We start from the raw sequence: 20,823 nt of genomic DNA on the forward strand, positions 1-20,823 counted from the left end.
AAGATAAGGAGAGAGACTATCAAGCTGACAGAATGATCTAGAATAGATAAGATGGATTAGTGTGGTGGGGTCTTCTCTGACACAGAGGCAACAGGACTGACTGTAGCACCACCCTGACATAACCCTGTTACACCTTAACACGGCACACTGGAGACGGGCGTGTTGGGGTTTCATCGTGTGCGGGGCTTGGCTGTGCAGAGCTTCAAGGTCGAGGTTTCAGCGTGCAGAGCTTGGCTGTTTGGAGCTCTGTGCGTGGGGCTGTTTGGCTCGCTGTGCGTGGGGCTGTTTGGCGCTCTGTGTGTAGGGCTGGCAGAGATGGTGCTGAGTAGTGTAGTTCTTACCATGCTGTGTGAAGAGATCACTGTGGACGATGTCGATGAGGCAGTTTAGCTTCTGTTTGACCAGACGACCCAGAGGAACCTTCAGAATGAACTCTGTGAACAGTTTACTGTAAAGACAAACAGAATGAACTCTGTGAACAGTTTACTGTAAAGACAAACAGAATGAACTTTGTGAACAGTTTACTGTAAAGACAAACAACAGAATGAACGCTGAACAGTTTACTGTAAAGACAAACAACAGAATGAACGCTGAACAGTTTACTGTAAAGACAAACAACAGAATGAACGCTGAACAGTTTACTGTAAAGACAAACAGAATGAACGCTGAATAGTTTACTGTAAAGACAAACAACAGAATTAACTCTGAACAGTTTACTGCAAAAACAAACAAAACAACAGAAACGTCCGATAGGAGCAGAGTTTTATTAGCTCAGAGGCTGTAGTCATCCATTGAATCCAATGTCCATGTCAGATGGTGATGTCTCTACTGAGTTGGTGTCAGCCTTAGTTCCAGGTAGTTGGCGTCAGCCTTAGATCCAGGTAGTTGGCGTCAGCCTTAGATCCAGGTAGTTGGCGTCAGCCTAAGTTCCAGGTAGTTGGCGTCAGCCTTAGTTCCAGGTAGTTGGCGTCAGCCTTAGTTCCAGGTAGTTGGCGTCAGCCTTAGTTCCAGGTAGTTGGCGTCAGCCTTAGTTCCAGGTAGTTGGTTCAGTGAGGTGGAATGTAAACTATTTAGCTGCTGTGTCATAGTGAGTGAGCAACATAGTTGTTGAACATGACAGAGACTGTTACAGGCTACCAACAGTTCCCTGTATACAGACTACCAACAGTTCCCTGTATACAGACTACCAACAGTTCCCTGTATACAGACTACCAACAGTTCCCTGTATACAGACTACCAACAGTTCCCTGTATACAGACTACCAACAGTTCCCTGTATACAGACTACAATATGGGTATTACATAGAACACAACTACATCCTGTTAACATGGGTATTACATAGAACTACATCCTGTTAACAACATGGGTATTACATAGAACATAACTACATCCTGTTAACAACATGGGTATTACATAGAACACAACTACATCCTGTTAACATGGGTATTACGTAGAACTACATCCTGTTAACATGGGTATTACATAGAACTACATCATGTTAACAACATGGGTATTACATAGAACTACATCATGTTAACAACATGGGTATTACATAGAACACAACTAGATCATGTTAACAACATGGGTATTACATAGAACTACATCCTGTTAACAACATGGGTATTACATAGAACACAACTACATCCTGTTAACAACATGGGTATTACATAGAACTACATCCTGTTAACATGGGTATTACATAGAACTACATCCTGTTAACATGGGTATTACATAGAACACAACTACATCATGTTAACAACATGGGTATTACATAGAACTACATCCTGTTAACAACATGGGTATTACATAGAACACAACTACATCCTGTTAACAACATGGGTATTACATAGAACACAACTACATCCTGTTAACAACATGGGTATTACATAGAACTACATCCTGTTAACATGGGTATTACATAGAACACAACTACATCATGTTAACAACATGGGTATTACATAGAACTACATCCTGTTAACAACATGGGTATTACATAGAACACAACTACATCCTGTTAACAACATGGGTATTACATAGAACACATCTACATCATGTTAACAACATGGGTATTACATAGAACTACATCCTGTTAACAACATGGGTATTACATAGAACTACATCCTGTTAACAACATGGGTATTACATAGAACTACATCCTGTTAACATGGGTATTACATAGAACTACATCCTGTTAACATGGGTATTACATAGAACACAACTACATCCTTTTAACAACATTGGTATTACATAGAACTACATCCTGTTAACAACATGGACATTGAATTGACCATATTTTGCATGCAATATATCCCTTGAGGAAAATGTTCTAGAGGAAAATACATTCATGGGATGAGGGATGAGGGGTTGTCTCCTTCGCTAGAGGACGAGTACTGAAGTTCTGCTTGCTGCCCCGTTGGAGGCAAGTGTTTGGCAAGGGATGAAACATTCTCAGCGTGGCCTCAATTCATCCCTCTCTTCTCCTCAGCCAGGTTTGTGTTGACAACTGGAGCAACTAATCCCCTGCTCTTCTGTCGGTGCGGAAGAAAAGCAGAAAGCTTGGCCCTCCACCTTCCTTCGGTTCTGATAGAACAGCGTTGCCCTGCCGGCGCTGTCAGGAAACAGGAAACGGGAGCTGGGTGGAAAGTAGAGAGCACAGCTACACAGAAAGGCCAGCTGAACACTGTAATCTGTGATTAGAAAAGAAGCCAGGGACACAGCAGGTGGGGAAAATGACACTGTTTGAACTTTGTATTCAGGTGTTTTCTGGCTTTAACACTGGACACCGTGGGGAACAGGAGACCAGGGGAGAAGAGGATGGAGAGGAGAGGAGGGGAGGGGAGGGAGGGAGGGGACCAGGGGAGAAGAGGATGGAGGAGGGAGGGAGAAGAGGATGGAGAGGAGGGAGGAGGGAGGGAGGAGAGAGGGAGGGAGGGAGGGAGGGAGAGAGGGAGGGAGAAGAGGATGGAGAGGAGGATGGAGAAGAGGATGGAGAGAGGGAGGGAAGGAAGGAAGGAAGGAAGGAAGGAAGGAAGGAAGGAAGGAAGGAAGGAAGGAAGGAAGGAAGGAAGGAAGGAAGGAAGGAAGGAAGGAAGGAAGGAAGGAAGGAAGGAAGGAAGGAAGGGAGGGAGGGTGGAGAAGAGGATGGAGAGGAGGGAGGAGGGAGGGAGGAGAGAGGGAGGGAGAAGACTATGGAGAGGAGGGAGGGAGGGAGGGAGGGAGGGAGGGAGGGAGGGAGGGAGGGAGGGAGGGAGGGAGGGAGGGAGGGAGGGAGGGAGGGAGGATAGAAGAGGATGGAGAGGAGGGAGGGAGGGAGGAGAGGAGGATAGAAGAGAATGGAGGGAGGGAGGGAGGGAGGGAGGGAGGGAGGGAGGGAGGGAGGGAGGGAGGGAGGGAGGGAGGGAGGGAGGGAGGAGGGAGGGAGGGAGGGAGGAGGATAGAAGAGGATGGAGAGGAGGGAGGGAGGGAGGAGAGGAGGATAGAAGAGAAGGGAGGGAGGGAGGGAGGGAGGGAGGGAGGGAGGGAGGGAGGAGGGAGGGAGGGAGGGAGGGAGGGAGGGAGGGAGGGAGGGAGGGAGGGAGGGAGGGAGGGAGGGGAGGAGAGGAGGATAGAAGAGGATGGAGAGAGGTAGGAGAGGAGGATAGAAGAGAATGGAGGGAGGGAGGGAGGCAGGGATGGAGGGAGGGAGTGTAGAAAAGGAGAGAGGGAGGGTAGAAAAGGAGAGAGGGAGGGAGGATAGAAGAGGAGGGAGGAGGATAGAAGAGGAGGAAGGGAGGAGAGGAGGGCAGAAGAGAAGAGAAGGGAGGAGAGGAGAAGAGGAGGGAGGGAGGGAGAAGAGGAGGGAGGGAGGGAGGGAGGGAGGGAGGGAGGGAGGGAGGGAGGGAGGGAGGGAGGGAGGGAGGGAGGGAGGGAGGGAGGGAGGGAGGGAGGGAGGGAGGGAGGGAGGGCCTCTTTGGGTATAGCAATCCCATCCCCCTCTCCCTGCCTCCTTTAACTAGGCTGCTGTGGTCAGAGGTCGTAAATTCCTGAGAAGACCTCATGGACAGAGAGTAGTTTTTCATGGAGAACAAAGGAAATCCTTCCACCTCACAGAACTTGAGGTACGAACAAATTTCACGTTCCGGAGAAAGTGTAAAAGATGGGTGAAGAATCCTACGAACTGGTCCGTTTGTTACAACTTGGGAAGCTCATGGGGGACGGTGTGGCCACATTACCATAAAGCTCTTTATATAATAGCCTCAGATATGAGGTTTACATCTAATTGTAGTATAAGATGAATGAATGAGTATGATACGGTTTGTATAAATGTGTAATATGATGTTGGACTGTTTAATGAAGAAAAATACAATTCCCTTTTGATTTGAACTAAATCAGAGGACCGCCCCTGAGCCCAGTTAGGGTCAGGCCTCCTGGGACAGCCCCTGAGCCCAGTTAGGGTCAGGCCTCCTGGGACAGCCCCTGAGCCCAGTTAGGGTCAGACATCCTGGGACAGCCCCTGAGCCCAGTTAGGGTCAGGCCTTCTGGGACAGCCCCTGAGCCCAGTTAGGGTCAGGCCTCCTGGGACAGCCCCTGAGCCCAGTTAGGGTCAGGCCTTCTGGGACAGCCCCTGAGCCCAGTTAGGGTCAGGCCTCCTGGGACAGCCCCTGAGCCCAGTTAGGGTCAGGCCTCCTGGGACAGCCCCTGAGCCCAGTTAGGGTCAGGCCTCCTGGGACAGCCCCTGAGCCCAGTTAGGGTCAGGCCTCCTGGGACAGCCCCTGAGCCCAGTTAGGGTCAGGCCTTCTGGGACAGCCCCTGAGCCCAGTTAGGGTCAGACATCCTGGGACAGCCCCTGAGCCCAGTTAGGGTCAGGCCTCCTGGGACAGCCCCTTTTCTGCCATTCCTTTGAGAAATTATCAGCAGACCGATCTTACCTCAATTACGAAATGGCTAAAGGTTGCAGACCATGTTTCTCTCAATCATGGGAGTACACAGGTTGTTGGACCATTGCTGAATATTTTAACCATACCACATAGTTAAACTTTTAGACTATCGATACCGACAGAATGATATTAATTTGATATTAATTACTAGTCTGCAGCTAGGAATTTGGTATCATTGAACGACAACCGCCAAAACATCCATTCTAAAACGAATGTCACTCTGAACAATCCCCTCTAACCACAACCGAGAGAGAGACGGAGAGAGACGGACAATTCTACAAAATAAATGTACTTTTCACCAGCGATCAAGACGACACACTGAGCGTAAATATATATATATATGATTGCAATTATTCCCGAATGAGTGAGCGTTCATGTGTAAAGGATTAGCATTTCAATTGTTATAATTATCACTTTGTAGTGACTTCTTATTCGACCCCCACTTCCCAGACCTGTCTGGTCACACGACCCTTCACTAATACAGACCTGTCTGGTCACATGACCCTTCCCTAATACAGACCTGTCTGGTCACATGACCCTTCCCTAATACAGACCTGTCTGGTCACATGACCCTTCCCTAATACAGACCTGTCTGGTCACATGACCCTTCCCTAATACAGACCTGTCTGGTCACATGACCCTTCCCTAATACAGACCTGTCTGGTCACATGACCCTTCCCTAATACAGACCTGTCTGGTCACATGACCCTTCCCTAATGGGAAGGAGGTGTCATGACATTGGCCTCTTTGGGTATAGCAATCCCATCCCCCTTCCCTAATACAGACCTGTCTGGTCACATGACCCTTCCCAACACGCACCCTATTCCCTCTGTAGTGCAGTACAGCAGGCACCATATTCCCTATATAGTGCAGTACAGCGGGCACCCTATTCCCTCTGTAGTGCAGTACAGCAGGCACCATATTCCCTATATAGTGCCGTACAGCGGGCACCCTATTCCCTCTGTAGTGCAGTACAGCAGGCACCCTATTCCCTATATAGTGCAGTACAGCGGGCACCATATCCCCTATATAGTGCAGTACAGCGGGCACCCTATTCCCTCTGTAGTGCAGTACAGCAGGCACCCTATTCCCTATATAGTGCAGTACAGCGGGCACCATATCCCCTATATAGTGCAGTACAGCGGGCACCCTATTCCCTCTGTAGTGCAGTACAGCAGGTACCCTATTCCCTCTGTAGTGCAGTACAGCGGGCACCCTATTCCCTCTGTAGTGCAGTACAGCGGGCACCCTATTCCCTCTGTAGTGCAGTACAGCAGGTACCCTATTCCCTCTGTAGTGCAGTGATTTGCTCAGGACCCAATTTGGGCCCAGCCACAGTTCTGCATGTCACATACTGTATGTATGTGACATGCAGAACTGTGGCTGGGCCCAAAACACATAACGTCAGAACAACATATTTAACATTCAGTCAACGTAGGCTAGAATTTGTTCTGCGTGAGCAGTTGAACAGCTCAGCTTCATGAATGTAGAACAGGACGCTAGTGAATAAGGACGAACATTTCAGGTTGAGGCTTCAAACTAAATCCATGGATGTATAACAAAAACAGACCCTTATGTTCCAATATTACATCAGCTAGTCTGTAAAAGTGGAGGGTCCTAGTGATCTATTAATCTATTAACCTAGTGATCTAGTGATCTATTAGTGTCCTAGTGATCTATTAATCTATTAACCTAGTGATCTAGTGATCTATTAGTGTCCTAGTGATCTATTAATCTATTAACCTAGTGATCTAGTGATCTATTAATCTAGTGTCCTGGTGATCTATTAATCTAGTGTCCTGGTGATCTATTAATCTAGTATCCTAGTGATCTATTAATCTAGTGTCCTAGTGATCTATTAATCTATTAACCTAGTGATCTAGTGATCTATTAGTGTCCTAGTGATCTATTAATCTAGTGTCCTAGTGATCTATTAATCTATTAATCTAGTAATCGATTAATCTAGTAATCGATTAATCTAGTAATTGATTAATATAGTAATCCATTGATCTATTAATCTATTGATCTATTAATCTATTAATCTAGTGATCTATTCATCTAGTGATCTATTCATCTAGTGTCCTATTCATCTAGTGTCCTATGCATCTAGTGATCTATTAATCTATTAATCCAGTAATCTAGTAATCTGTTGATCTACTGATCTAGTGAGCTATTAATCTAGTGATCCATTAATCTAGTGATCTATTAATCTAGTGATCCATTAATCTAGTGATCTATTCATCTAGTGATCTATTCATCTAGTGTCCTATTCATCTAGTGTCCTATGCATCTAGTGATCTATTAATCTATTAATCCAGTAATCTAGTAATCTATTGATCTACTGATCTAGTGATCTATTAATCTAGTGATCCATTAATTTAGTGATCTATTAATCTAGTGATCTATTAATCTAGTGATCTATTAATCTAGTGATCCATTCATCTAGTGATCTATTCATCTAGTGATCTATTCATCTAGTGATCTATTCATCTAGTGATCTATTCATCTAGTGATCTATTAATCTAGTGATCTATTAATATAGTGATCCATTAATCTAGTGACCTATTTATCTAGTGATCTATTTATCTAGTGATCTATTCATCTAGTGATCTATTCATCTAGTGATCTATTCATCTAGTGATCTAGTGATCTAGTGATCTATTAATCTAGTGATCCATTAATCTAGTGATCCATTAATCTAGTGATCCATTAATCTAGTGATCCATTAATCTAGTGATCCATTAATCTAGTGATCTATTAATCTAGTGATCCATTAATCTAGTGATCCATTAATCTAGTGATCCAATAATCTAGTGATCCATTAATCTAGTGATCCATTAATCTAGTGATCCATTAATCTAGTGATCCATTAATCTAGTGATCTATTAATCTAGTGATCCATTAATCTAGTGATCCATTAATCTAGTGATCCAATAATCTAGTGATCCATTAATCTAGTGATCCATTAATCTAGTGATCCATTAATCTAGTGATCCATTAATCTAGTGATCCATTAATCTAGTGTCCTATTCATCCAGTGATCTATTGATAGTGTCCTAGTGATCTGGTGTCCTAGTGATCTACTGATCAATAGATCTAGTAATCTAGTCAAATGAAATCAATACAATACGATGATATAACATTCATGGCAGGCCAGATTAACCACTATTAATCTAGTGTCCTAGTGATCTGGTGTCCTAGTGATCTACTGATCAATAGATCTAGTAATCTAGTCAAATTAAATCAATACAATACGATGATATAACATTCATGGCTGGTCAGATTAACCACTATTAATCTAGTGTCCTAGTGATCTGGTGTCCTAGTGATCTACTGATCAATAGATCTAGTAATCTAGTCAAATTAAATCAATACAATACAATGATATAACATTCATGGCAGGTCAGATTAACCACTATTAATCTAGTGTCCTAGTGATCTGGTGTCCTAGTGATCTACTGATCAATAGATCTAGTAATCTAGTCAAATGAAATCAATACAATACGATGATATAACATTCATGGCAGGTCAGATTAACCACTATTAATCTAGTGTCCTAGTGATCTGGTGTCCTAGTGATCTACTGATCAATAGATCTAGTAATCTAGTCAAATGAAATCAATACAATACGATGATATAACATTCATGGCAGGTCAGATTAACCACTATTAATCTAGTGTCCTAGTGATCTGGTGTCCTAGTGATCTACTGATCAATAGATCTAGTAATCTAGTCAAATGAAATCAATACAATACGATGATATAACATTCATGGCAGGTCAGATTAACCACTATTAATCTAGTGTCCTAGTGATCTGGTGTCCTAGTGATCTACTGATCAATAGATCTAGTAATCTAGTCAAATGAAATCAATACAATATGATGATATAACATTCATGGCAGGTCAGATTAACCACTATTAATCTAGTGTCCTAGTGATCTGGTGTCCTAGTGATCTACTGATCAATAGATCTAGTAATCTAGTCAAATGAAATCAATACAATACGATGATATAACATTCATGGCAGGTCAGATTAACCACTATTAATCTAGTGTCCTAGTGATCTGGTGTCCTAGTGATCTACTGATCAATAGATCTAGTAATCTAGTCAAATGAAATCAATACAATACGATGATATAACATCCATGGCAGGTCAGATTAACCACTATTAATCTAGTGTCCTAGTGATCTGGTGTCCTAGTGATCTACTGATCAATAGATCTAGTAATCTAGTCAAATGAAATCAATACAATACGATGATATAACATTCATGGCAGGTCAGATTAACCACTATTAATCTAGTGTCCTAGTGATCTGGTGTCCTAGTGATCTACTGATCAATAGATCTAGTAATCTAGTCAAATGAAATCAATACAATACGATGATATAACATTCATGGCAGGTCAGATTAACCACTATTAATTTAGTGTCCTAGTGATCTGGTGTCCTAGTGATCTACTGATCAATAGATCTAGTAATCTAGTCAAATGAAATCAATACAATACGATGATATAACATCCATGGCAGGTCAGATTAACCACTATTAATCTAGTGTCCTAGTGATCTGGTGTCCTAGTGATCTACTGATCAATAGATCTAGTAATCTAGTCAAATGAAATCAATACAATACGATGATATAACATTCATGGCAGGTCAGATTAACCACTATTAATCTAGTGTCCTAGTGATCTGGTGTCCTAGTGATCTACTGATCAATAGATCTAGTAATCTAGTCAAATGAAATCAATACAATACGATGATATAACATTCATGGCAGGTCAGATTAACCACTATTAATCTAGTGTCCTAGTGATCTGGTGTCCTAGTGATCTACTGATCAATAGATCTAGTAATCTAGTCAAATTAAATCAATACGATGATATAACATTCATGGCAGGTCAGATTAACCGCTGCGCTGTTGGTGAAGCAGCAGTTCCAGGTTCCCACGGCAACCGGGACTATATATAACCAACCCACATGGTACAGCTGGTGAATGTTAAGTGGTGTGTGTGTGTGTGTGTGTGTGTGTGTGTGTGTGTGTGTGTGTGTGTGAAGCAGAGCCTAAAGGTAAGTAGCTCGAGGATAACGAGGTGTGACCACTCACACTGCACAAGCCACAATATCAAATCAGTTCTTTAATCCAAACCAACTGTTAAAGGTAATCACCCCCCCCCCCAAAAATATATATATAAAATAAATAAAGGGGAGACAATCTCTAAAACACGGAATGTGATTTCAAAGAGACGATTACTGACGAGACAAACCCACTGAGCAAGGCTCTTTAGTCTCTCTCTCCCATGTCAGAGTGCTTTACCTTAATCAGTCAAATCATTTACACGTGTCTTCATTTCTTAGATTGACTTTGTAACTCACAGCTTTTTCAGATTCACTCCTGCACCTCTTCCTTAGTTTCTGGCATCCTTACATGTACAGATAATGACACTACAGTATTCAGGAGTAACAGATAATGACACTACAGTATTCAGGAGTCACAGACAATGACACTACAGTATTCAGGAGTCACAGATAATGACACTACAGTATTCAGGAGTAACAGATAATGACACTACAGTATTCAGAAGTCACAGATAATGACACTACAGTATTCAGGAGTCACAGACAATGACACTACAGTATTCAGGAGTCACAGATAATGACACTACAGTATTCAGGAGTCACAGATAATGACACTACAGTATTCAGGAGTCACAGATAATGACACTACAGTATTCAGGAGTCACAGATAATGACACTACAGTATTCAGGAGTCACAGATAATGACACTACAGTATTCAGGAGTCACAGATAATGACACTACAGTATTCAGGAGTCACAGATAATGACACTACAGTATTCAGGAGTCACAGATAATGACACTACAGTATAGTCGAACAGGAGTCAGAGATAATGACTACAGTAGTCAGGAGTCACAGATAATGATACTACAGTATAGTCTAACAGGAGTCACAGATAATGACATCACAGTATTCAGGAGTCACAGATAATGATACTACAGTATTCAGGAGTCACAGATAATGACAAAACAGTATTCAGGAGTCACAGATAATGACATTACATTATTGGTCTAAAAGGAGTCACAGATAATGACATTACAGTATTCTGGAGTCACAGATAATGACATTACAGTATAGTCAAACAGGAGTCACAGACAATGACACTACAATATTCAGGAGTCACAGATAATGACACTACAGTATTCAGGAGTCACATATAATGACACTACAGTATTCAGGAGTCACAGATAATGACACTACAATATTCAGGAGTCACAGATAATGACACTACAGTATTCAGGAGTCACAGATAATGATACAACAGTATTCAGGAGTCACAGATAATGATACTACAGTATTCAGGAGTCACAGATAATGATACGACAGTATTCAGGAGTCACAGATAATGACACTACAATATTCAGGAGTCACAGATAATGACACTACAGTATTCAGGAGTCACAGATAATGATACGACAGTATTCAGGAGTCACAGATAATGATACTACAGTATTCAGGAGTCACAGATAATGATACTACAGTAGAGTCTAACAGGAGTCCCAGGCAGTGGAGGGAATAAGAGGTAAATCTCATCTCTGTTATGGCCTTATAGAAGTGTGTTATCTACAGTGTGAAAGCATGAGTGTATAGTGTACATAACCAGATGTGCTAAAACATAGATAATGTATAGTATAGTGTATAGTGTACATAACCAGATGTGCTAAAACATAGATAATGTATAGTATAGTGTACATAACCAGATGTGCTAAAACATAGATAATGACATTACAGTATAGTCTAACAGGAGTCACAGATAGTGTATAGTATAGTGTATAGTGTACATAACCAGATGTGCTAAAACATAGATCATGTATAGTATAGTGTATAGTGTACATAACCAGATGTGCTAAAACATATTCACCACGAGACCGCAGTTTCCCTGATGAAAACCTACCTGAGCTCCTTGGGATCGAAGACCAGTTTGACGTCGTTCACGATGGTGGGGACGTATCTCAACGCTGCACCCTGGACAAAACAAAACGATTAGGATTATCCCTGATCTTAAAGGTTTGAATATTAGATGACCAACTTGGGTAACAGCCCTGACCCTCACTAGAATGTTGAAAATGTTAACTAGAATATCACAATATTTTGTATGGCAGGATGTGTCATTATGCTTGTCAAGAGCCATCAGTCGTTATGCTTGTCTAGAGTCATTATGCTTGTCTAGAGTCATCAGTCGTTATGCTTGTCTAGAGCCATCAGTCATTATGCTTGTCTAGAGTCATTATGCTTGTCAAGAGTCATCAGTCGTTATGCTTGTCTAGAGTCATTATGCTTGTCAAGAGTCATCAGTCATTATGCTTGTCTAGAGTCATTATGCTTGTCAAGAGTCATCAGTCATTATGCTTGTCAAGAGTCATCAGTCTTTATGCTTGTCTAGAGCAATCAGTCATTATGCTTGTCTAGAGCAATCAGTCATTATGCTTGTCTAGAGCAATCAGTCATTATGCTTGTCTAGAGCCATCAGTAATTAGGAGGGGAGGGAGGGAGGGAGGGAGGGAGGGAGGGAGGGAGGGAGGGAGGGAGGGAGGGAGGGAGGGAGGGAGGGATATCAGAAAATACCTTGAGGAGGAGCTAAAGAGGAAGAACGCAGAGAAGCCCCGGGACACAGAACAGGTCAGAGAGCGCAAGAGAGAGAGAGTGTGATAGAGAGCACAAGAGAGAGCGAGAGAGATACGTCGGGACACAGAACAGGTCAGAGAGAGAACACAGACATAGATAACAGTTGCAGAAGAAATACATATGAACACAGAGGGGAGGGAGGCACATGGAGAGATCTATTCAGATAGACAATTAATAAAGAGGGGAACAACACACAGACAACAACAGGAGATGCAGTACCAGTCAAACGTCTGGACACATCTACTTATTCCAGGTTGTTGCTTTTTTTACTATTTTCTACATTGTAGAATAATAAGTGAAAACTATGAAATAACACATATGGAATCATGTAGTAAACAAAAAAGTGTTAATTATACAAATCAAAATATATTGTATATTTCAAATAGCCACCCTTTGTCTTGATGACAGCTTTGCACACTCTTGGAATTCTCTCAACCAGCTTCATGAGGTAGTCACCTGGAATGCATTTCCATTAACAGGTGTGCCTTGTTAAAAGTTAATTTGTGGAATTTCTTTCCTTTCTTAATGCGTTTGAGCCAATCAGTTGTGTTGTGACAAGGCATGGGTGGTATACAGAAGATAAGCCCTATTTGGTAAAAGAACAGCTCAAATAAGCAAAGACAAATGACAGTCCATCATTACTTTAAGACATGAAGGTCAGTCAATCCTGGGAAATGTTCAAGAACGTTGAACGTTTCTTCAAATGCAGTAACAAAAACCATCAAGCGCTGTGATTAAACTGGCTCTCATGAGGACCGCCACAGGAAAGGAAGACCCAGAGTTACTTCTGCTGCAGAGGATACGTTCATTAAGTTAACTGCACCTCAAATAAATGCTTCACAGAGTTCAAGTAACAGACACATCTCAACATCAACTGTTCAGAGACTGCTTGGATATGAACTACTTTGAAGCATCTAAATTCTAACATATTTTTGTTTAACACCGTTTTTAGTTACTACATGATTCCATGTGTGTTATTTCATAGTTTTGATGTCTTCACTATTATTCTACATTGTAGAACATACTACAAAAATATAGAGAAACCCTTGAATGAGTAGATGTGTCCAAACTATGGACTGGCTCTGTATATTGTCCTTTACCTCTAGGAGAGCATGATACATATGGACCGATTAATTAGGGACGATTTCATGACAATCAGTAATCAGCCTTTTAGGACACCGATTATTGCCGATTACATTGATCCACGAGGAAACTAGTTAACTAGTGGTTGATCACTGGGTTAACCAGCTTGTCCACGAGGAAACTAGTTAACTAGTGGTTGATGATATTACTGGGTTAACCAGCTTGTCCACGAGGAAACTAGTTAACTAGTGGTTGATGACTGGGTTAACCAGCTTGTCCACGAGGAAACTAGTTAACTAGTGGTTGATGACTGGGTTAACCAGCTTGTCCACGAGGAAACTAGTTAACTAGTGGTTGATGATATTACTGGGTTAACCAGCTTGTCCACGAGGAAACTAGTTAACTAGTGGTTGATGATATTACTGGGTTAACCAGCTTGTCCACGAGGAAACTGCTGACCGCATGTTACGCGAGTGCAACAAGGAGCCAAGTTAAGTCGCTAGCTAGCACTAAACTTCCATCTTATAAAAAAGAATCAATCTTCACATAATCACAAGTTAACTAGTGGTTGATGATATTACTAGGTTAACCAGCTTGTCCTGCGCTGCATATAATCAATGCGGTGCCTGTTAATTTATCATCGAATCACAGCCTACTTCGCCAAACGGGGATGATTTTTACAAAAACACATTCGCAGAAAAAGCACAACCGTTGAACGAATGTACCTAACCATAAACATCTTAAAATCAATACACAGATGTATGTATTTTTAAACCTGTATATTTAGTACAAAGAAATTCATGTTAGCAGGCAATATTAACCAGGTGAAGTTGTATCACTTCCCTTGTGTTCATTGCACGCAGAGTCAGGGTATATGCAACAGTTTGGGCCGCCTGGCTCGTTGCCAACTAATTTGCCAGAATTATGACCTAACATTGAAGGTTGTGCAATGTAACAGGAATATATAGACTTAAGGATGCCACCCGTTAAATAAAATACGTAATGGTTCCGTATTTCACTGAAAGAATAGATGTTTTGTTTTCAAAAATGATCGTTTCCGGAAATTGACCATATTAATGACCTAAGGCTCGTATTTCTGTGTCATTATGTTATAATTAAATCTGTGATTTGATAGAGCAGTCTGACTGAGGCAGCAGCAGGCTCGTAAGCATTCATTCAAACTTTACTGCGTTTGCCAGCAGCTCTTAGCAATGCTTGATGCACAGAGCTGTTATGAATTCAAGCCGATCAACTCCTGAGATGAGGCTGGCAATATTTTTATTTTATTTTATTTTTATTTTTTTCACCTTTATTTAACCAGGTAGGCTAGTTGAGAACACCTTTATTTAACCAGGTAGGCTAGTTGAGAACACCTTTATTTAACCAGGTAGGCTAGTTGAGAACAAGTTCTCATTTGCAACTGCGACCTGGCCAAGATAAAGCATAGCAGAGGGAGCAGACAACAAAGAGTTACACATGGAGTAAACAATTAACAAGTCAATAACACAGTAGAACCAAAGGGGGAGTCTATATACAATGTGTGCAAAAGGCATGAGGAGGTAGGCAAATAATTACAATTTTGCAGATTAACACTGGAGTGATGAATGATCAGATGGTCATGTACAGGTAGAGATATTGGTGTGCAAAAGAGCAGAAAAGTAAATAAATAAAAACAGTATGGGGATGAGGTAGGTGAGAAAGGGTGGGCTATTTACCAATAGACTATGTACAGCTGCAGCGATCGGTTAGCCGCTCAGATAGCTGATGTTTGAAGTTGGTGAGGGAGATAAAAGTCTCCAACTTCAGCGATTTTTGCAATTCGTTCCTAAAGTCCCTATTAGAACATCCAATAGTCAAAGGTATATGAAATACAAATGGTAGAGAGAGAAATAGTCCTATAATTCCTATAATAACTACAATCTAAAACTTTTTACCTGGGAATATTAAAGACTCATGTTGAAAGGAACCACCAACTTTCATATGTTCTCATGTTCTGAGCAAGGAACTGAAAAGTTAGCTTTCTTACATGGCACATATTGCACTTTTACTTTCTTCTCCAAAACATTGTTTTTGCATTATTTAAACCAAATTGAACATGTTTCATTATTTATTTGAGACTAAATAGATTTTATTTATGTATTATATTAAGTTAAAATAAAAGTGTTCATTGAGTATTGTTGTAATTGTCATTATTACAAATATATATATTTAAAAAAATAAATTAAAAAATATAAGGCCAATTAATCGGTAGTGGCTTATTTTTGGTCCTCCAATAATCGGTATCGGTGTTGAAAAATCATAATTGGTCGACCTCTACTATAGACACATAGTGGACATGAGATGGGAACTAGAGACTGATATACACAGGGAAACAGAATGCATAGAATACCCATGGAAACACAAAAGGCATCACTCTGAAGCAGAGCCAGACTATATGATTGATGTCCTACCTTTACCATGCCTGTGTTCTCAGAGTTGATGTTCATCATGTCATTGAAGGAAGTGAAGAGATTCCTCAAGGACTCCATGAAGTCTGCTTCTCCTTTGTTCTCATACAGTCTGGGGAGAGAGGAGAGACGGATGGACGGACGGAGGGAGTTAGGAGGGAGAAGAGGAGAGATGGATGGATGGAGAGGAGAGATGGATGGATGGAGGGAGGTAGGAGGGAGAAGAGGAGAGATGGATGGATGGAGAGGAGAGATGGATGGATGGAGGGAGGGAGGGAGTTAGGAGGGAGAAGAGGAGAGATGGATGGAGGGAGAGGAGAGACGGATGGACGGACGTAGGAGGGAGAGGAGAGATGGATGGATGGATGGATGGAGGGAGATAGGAGGGAGAAGAGGAGAGATGGATGGAGGGAGAGGAGAGATGGATGGACAGACGGAGGGAGGTAGGAGGGAGAAGAGGAGAGATGGATGGAGAGGAGAGGAGAGATGGATGGACGGACGGAGGGAGTTAGGAGGGAGAAGAGGAGAGATGGATGGATGGATGGATGGATGGATGGAGGGAGGGAGAAGAGGAGAGATGGATGGACGGACGGGGGAGGGAGGTAGGAGGGAGAAGAGGAGAGATGGATGTAGGGATGGATGGAGGGAGAAGAGGAGAGACGGATGGGATGGACGGAGGGAGGTAGGAAGGAGAGAGGAGAGAAGGATGATGGAGGGAGGGAGAGAGGAATGGATAGAGGGAGAGGAGAGAGGGATGGAGGGAGGGAGAGATGGATGGAGGGAGAGATGGATGGAGGGAGAGATGGATGGAGGGAGAGAGGGATGTAGGGAGAGGAGAGAGGGATGGGGAGAAAAGAGATGGTGGGAAGAGGGATAAGAGGAGAGGGGAGGTAGAAGAGAATTTAGGAAGAGAGTGGGAGAGAGAGAGGAGTGGAGATTGAAAGGGAGGAGAGGAGAGAGGAGTGGTAGGAGAGAATGAGGAAGAGAGTGGGAGAGAGAGAGGAGTGGAAAGAGAAAGGGAGGAGAGGAGGAATTAAAACCGATGATTTAGAGACCTTTCATGAAGTCCCTCCACACACAGAGACGTGCTGTTAGCTCACACAGAGATGTAAACAGGCCCCCTGTAGCCGGATGCCAGTAGGCCACTTCTCTGTCATTGTTATATCACAGTTCTCTACCCATCAAACCAGGGCCCACTGACTGTAGGCTCAGCATGGGTTCTCCATGCAAATACCAAACAAGACCAAAATACCTTGGTCATAGCTGATCATCGTTAGCATCTAAAACAAGCGGGCTACTCCAGCCTGTCTGCTTCCAGCGTCAAAAGCAGGGAAAACAACGGCAAGTCCTGGCACACCAAAAGACGTATATTAATTAATTAATTAGCATATTCATCTGGAATACTTTACGCAGGGGGAAGAACAGTTGGTGATTTATTGATGCGATACGATCGCCAGGTACAAGGCTTTGTAACTGTTTCATAATGAAGGAATCAGGCCAGACGAGGTGTGGTATATGGCCATTATACCACGGCTAAGGGCTGTTCTTACCCATGACGCAACCACGGCTAAGGGCTGTTCTTACCCATGACGCAACCACGGCTAAGGGCTGTTCTTACCCATGACGCAACCACGGCTAATGGCTGTTCTTACCCATGACGCAACCACGGCTAATGGCTGTTCTTACCCATGACGCAACCACGGCTAATGGCTGTTCTTACCCATGACGCAACCACGGCTAAGGGCTGTTCTTACCCATGACGCAACCACGGCTAAGGGATGTTCTTACCCATGACGCAACCACGGCTAAGGGCTGTTCTTACCCATGACGCAACCACGGCTAAGGGCTGTTCTTACCCATGACGCAACCACGGCTAAGGGCTGTTCTTACCCATGACGCAACCACGGCTAAGGGCTGTTCTTACCCATGACGCAACCACGGCTAATGGCTGTTCTTACCCATGACGCAACCACGGCTAATGGCTGTTCTTACCCATGACGCAACCACGGCTAATGGCTGTTCTTACCCATGACGCAACCACGGCTAAGGGTTGTTCTTACCCATGACGCAACCACGGCTAAGGGCTGTTCTTACCCATGACGCAACCACAGCTAAGGGCTGTTCTTACCCATGACGCAACCACGGCTAATGGCTGTTCTTACCCATGACGCAACCACGGCTAAGGGCTGTTCTTACCCATGACGCAACCACGGCTAAGGGCTGTTCTTACCCATGACGCAACCACGGCTAAGGGCTGTTCTTACCCATGACGCAACCACGGCTAAGGGTTGTTCTTACCCATGACGCAACCACGGCTAAGGGTTGTTATTACCCATGACGCAACCACGGCTAAGGGTTGTTCTTACCCATGACGCAACCACGGCTAAGGGTTGTTCTTACCCATGACGCAACCACGACTAAGGGCTGTTCTTACCCATGACACAACCACGGCTAAGGGTTGTTCTTACCCATGACGCCATGCGGAGGTCCTGGATATATCCCTTAGCCGTGGTATATTGGCCATATATCACAAACCCCCGAGGTGCCTTATTGCTGTTACAAACTGGTTACCAACCTAACCATATCCTAACCATATCACATCGAGCATTGGCTACACAGCAGGAAATGGTTCAACTCTGAGACTGTCGATCCCTACAGAATAAGAGCAAATCTTAGACACTAATTACTAGTCCGCAGCTAGATATAATTCATATAATTATCAACTGTGTGTAGTAACTCTTGTCTTTCCCGCTCTCTCAGTCCACACCCACTTCCCAGTCCACACCCACTTCCCAGTCCACACCCACTTCCCAGCCCACACCCACTTCCCAGTCCACACCCACTTCCCAGTCCACACCCACTTCCCAGTCCACACCCACTTCCCAGTCCACACCCACTTCCCAGTCCACACCCACTTCCCAGTCCACACCCACTTCCCAGTCCACACCCACTTCCCAGCCCACACCCACTTCCCAGTCCACACCCACTTCCCAGCCCACACCCACTTCCCAGCCCACACCCACTTCCCAGTCCACACCCACTTCCCAGCCCACACCCACTTCCCAGTCCACACCCACTTCCCAGCCCACACCCACTTCCCAGCCCACACCCACTTCCCAGCCCACACCCACTTCCCAGCCCACACCCACTTCCCAGCCCACACCCACTTCCCAGCCCACACCCACTTCCCAGCCCACACCCACTTCCCAGCCCACACCCACTTCCCAGCCCACACCCACTTCCCTTTGTCCACCAAGCCGTCATATTGGCTGAGACCACTAGGGAACCTCGTCATTTCCTTGTAACCAGATCTACTGTTTGTTTGTTTATGCATTTCTGTGATTGTAAATAAATGATTAAGACAATTGGTTTATGGATGACTCATAGTGAACACTGGGTTCGTGCAGATAACCAACAATTTACGACGTTTGGAATGAGACTAACGCGAGGTAAAGAAAAATTAATTAATTTAAATACTAACTGATCAGATGTTAAAATATCTGAAGAGTTATAATTAGGAAAATTATAAATTTGTAATCTGAATATTTTCCTTGGTGCCCCGACTTCCTAGTTAATTACATTTACATGATTAGTATAATCACGTAATAATAATTACAGAGAATTGATTTGATTAAATACCAGTCTTCACTTTTAATGATACCAAAGACACGACAGTATGGAGGAATCTGGACTGTAACAGTTAGTATGGAGGAATCTGGACTGTAACAGTTAGTATGGAGGCAGAACCTGGACTGTAACAGTTAGTATGGAGGAATCTGGACTGTAACAGTTAGTATGGAGGCAGAACCTGGACTGTAACAGTTAGTATGGAGGAATCTGGACTGTAACAGTTAGTATGGAGGCAGAACCTGGACTGTAACAGTTAGTATGGAGGCAGAATCTGGACTGTAACAGTTAGTATGGAGGCAGAATCTGGACTGTAACAGTTGGTATGGAGGAATCTGGACTGTAACAGTTAGTATGGAGGCAGAACCTGGACTGTAACAGTTAGTATGGAGGAATCTGGACTGTAACAGTTAGTATGGAGGCAGAACCTGGACTGTAACAGTTAGTATGGAGGCAGAACCTGGACTGTAACAGTTAGTATGGAGGCAGAATCTGGACTGTAACAGTTTGCATGGAGGCAGAACCTGGACTGTAACAGTTAGTATGGAGGAATCTGGACTGTAACAGTTAGTATGGAGGAATCTGGACTGTAACAGTATGGAGGCAGAACCTGGACTGTAACAGTTTGTATGGAGGAACCTGGACTGTAACAGTTAGTATTTAGGAATCTGGACTGTAACAGTTAGTATGGAGGCAGAACCTGGACTGTAACAGTTAGTATGGAGGCAGAATCTGGACTGTAACAGTTTGCATGGAGGCAGAATCTGGACTGTAACAGTTAGTATGGAGGAATCTGGACTGTAACAGTTAGTATGGAGGCAGAATCTGGACTGTAACAGTTTGTATGGAGGCAGAATCTGGACTGTAACAGTTTGCATGGAGGCAGAATCTGGACTGTAACAGTTAGTATGGAGGAATCTGGACTGTAACAGTTAGTATGGAGGCAGAATCTGGACTGTAACAGTTAGTATGGAGGCAGAACCTGGACTGTAACAGTTAGTATGGAGGAATCTGGACTGTAACAGTTAGTATGGAGGAATCTGGACTGTA

At 43.3% G+C, this 20,823-nt stretch overlaps 1 protein-coding gene across 1 annotated transcript in view; it reads right to left on the minus strand.

Annotated features, from left to right (window-relative positions):
• The window catches only part of LOC116359717 (dedicator of cytokinesis protein 1-like), a gene marked incomplete at its 5' end in the record, with an annotated part of 464,327 nt that overhangs the window by 351,117 nt on the left and 92,387 nt on the right, over positions 1–20,823 (minus strand). The window contains 3 exon segments of the mRNA XM_031813059.1: positions 342–448; positions 11,886–11,956; positions 16,150–16,258. Coding sequence (XP_031668919.1) covers positions 342–448; positions 11,886–11,956; positions 16,150–16,258 — 287 coding nt within the window.

This window comes from Oncorhynchus kisutch, unplaced genomic scaffold (assembly GCF_002021735.2).
Source record: "Oncorhynchus kisutch isolate 150728-3 unplaced genomic scaffold, Okis_V2 Okis04b-Okis11a_hom, whole genome shotgun sequence".
Classification (NCBI taxonomy): Eukaryota; Metazoa; Chordata; class Actinopteri; order Salmoniformes; family Salmonidae; genus Oncorhynchus; species Oncorhynchus kisutch.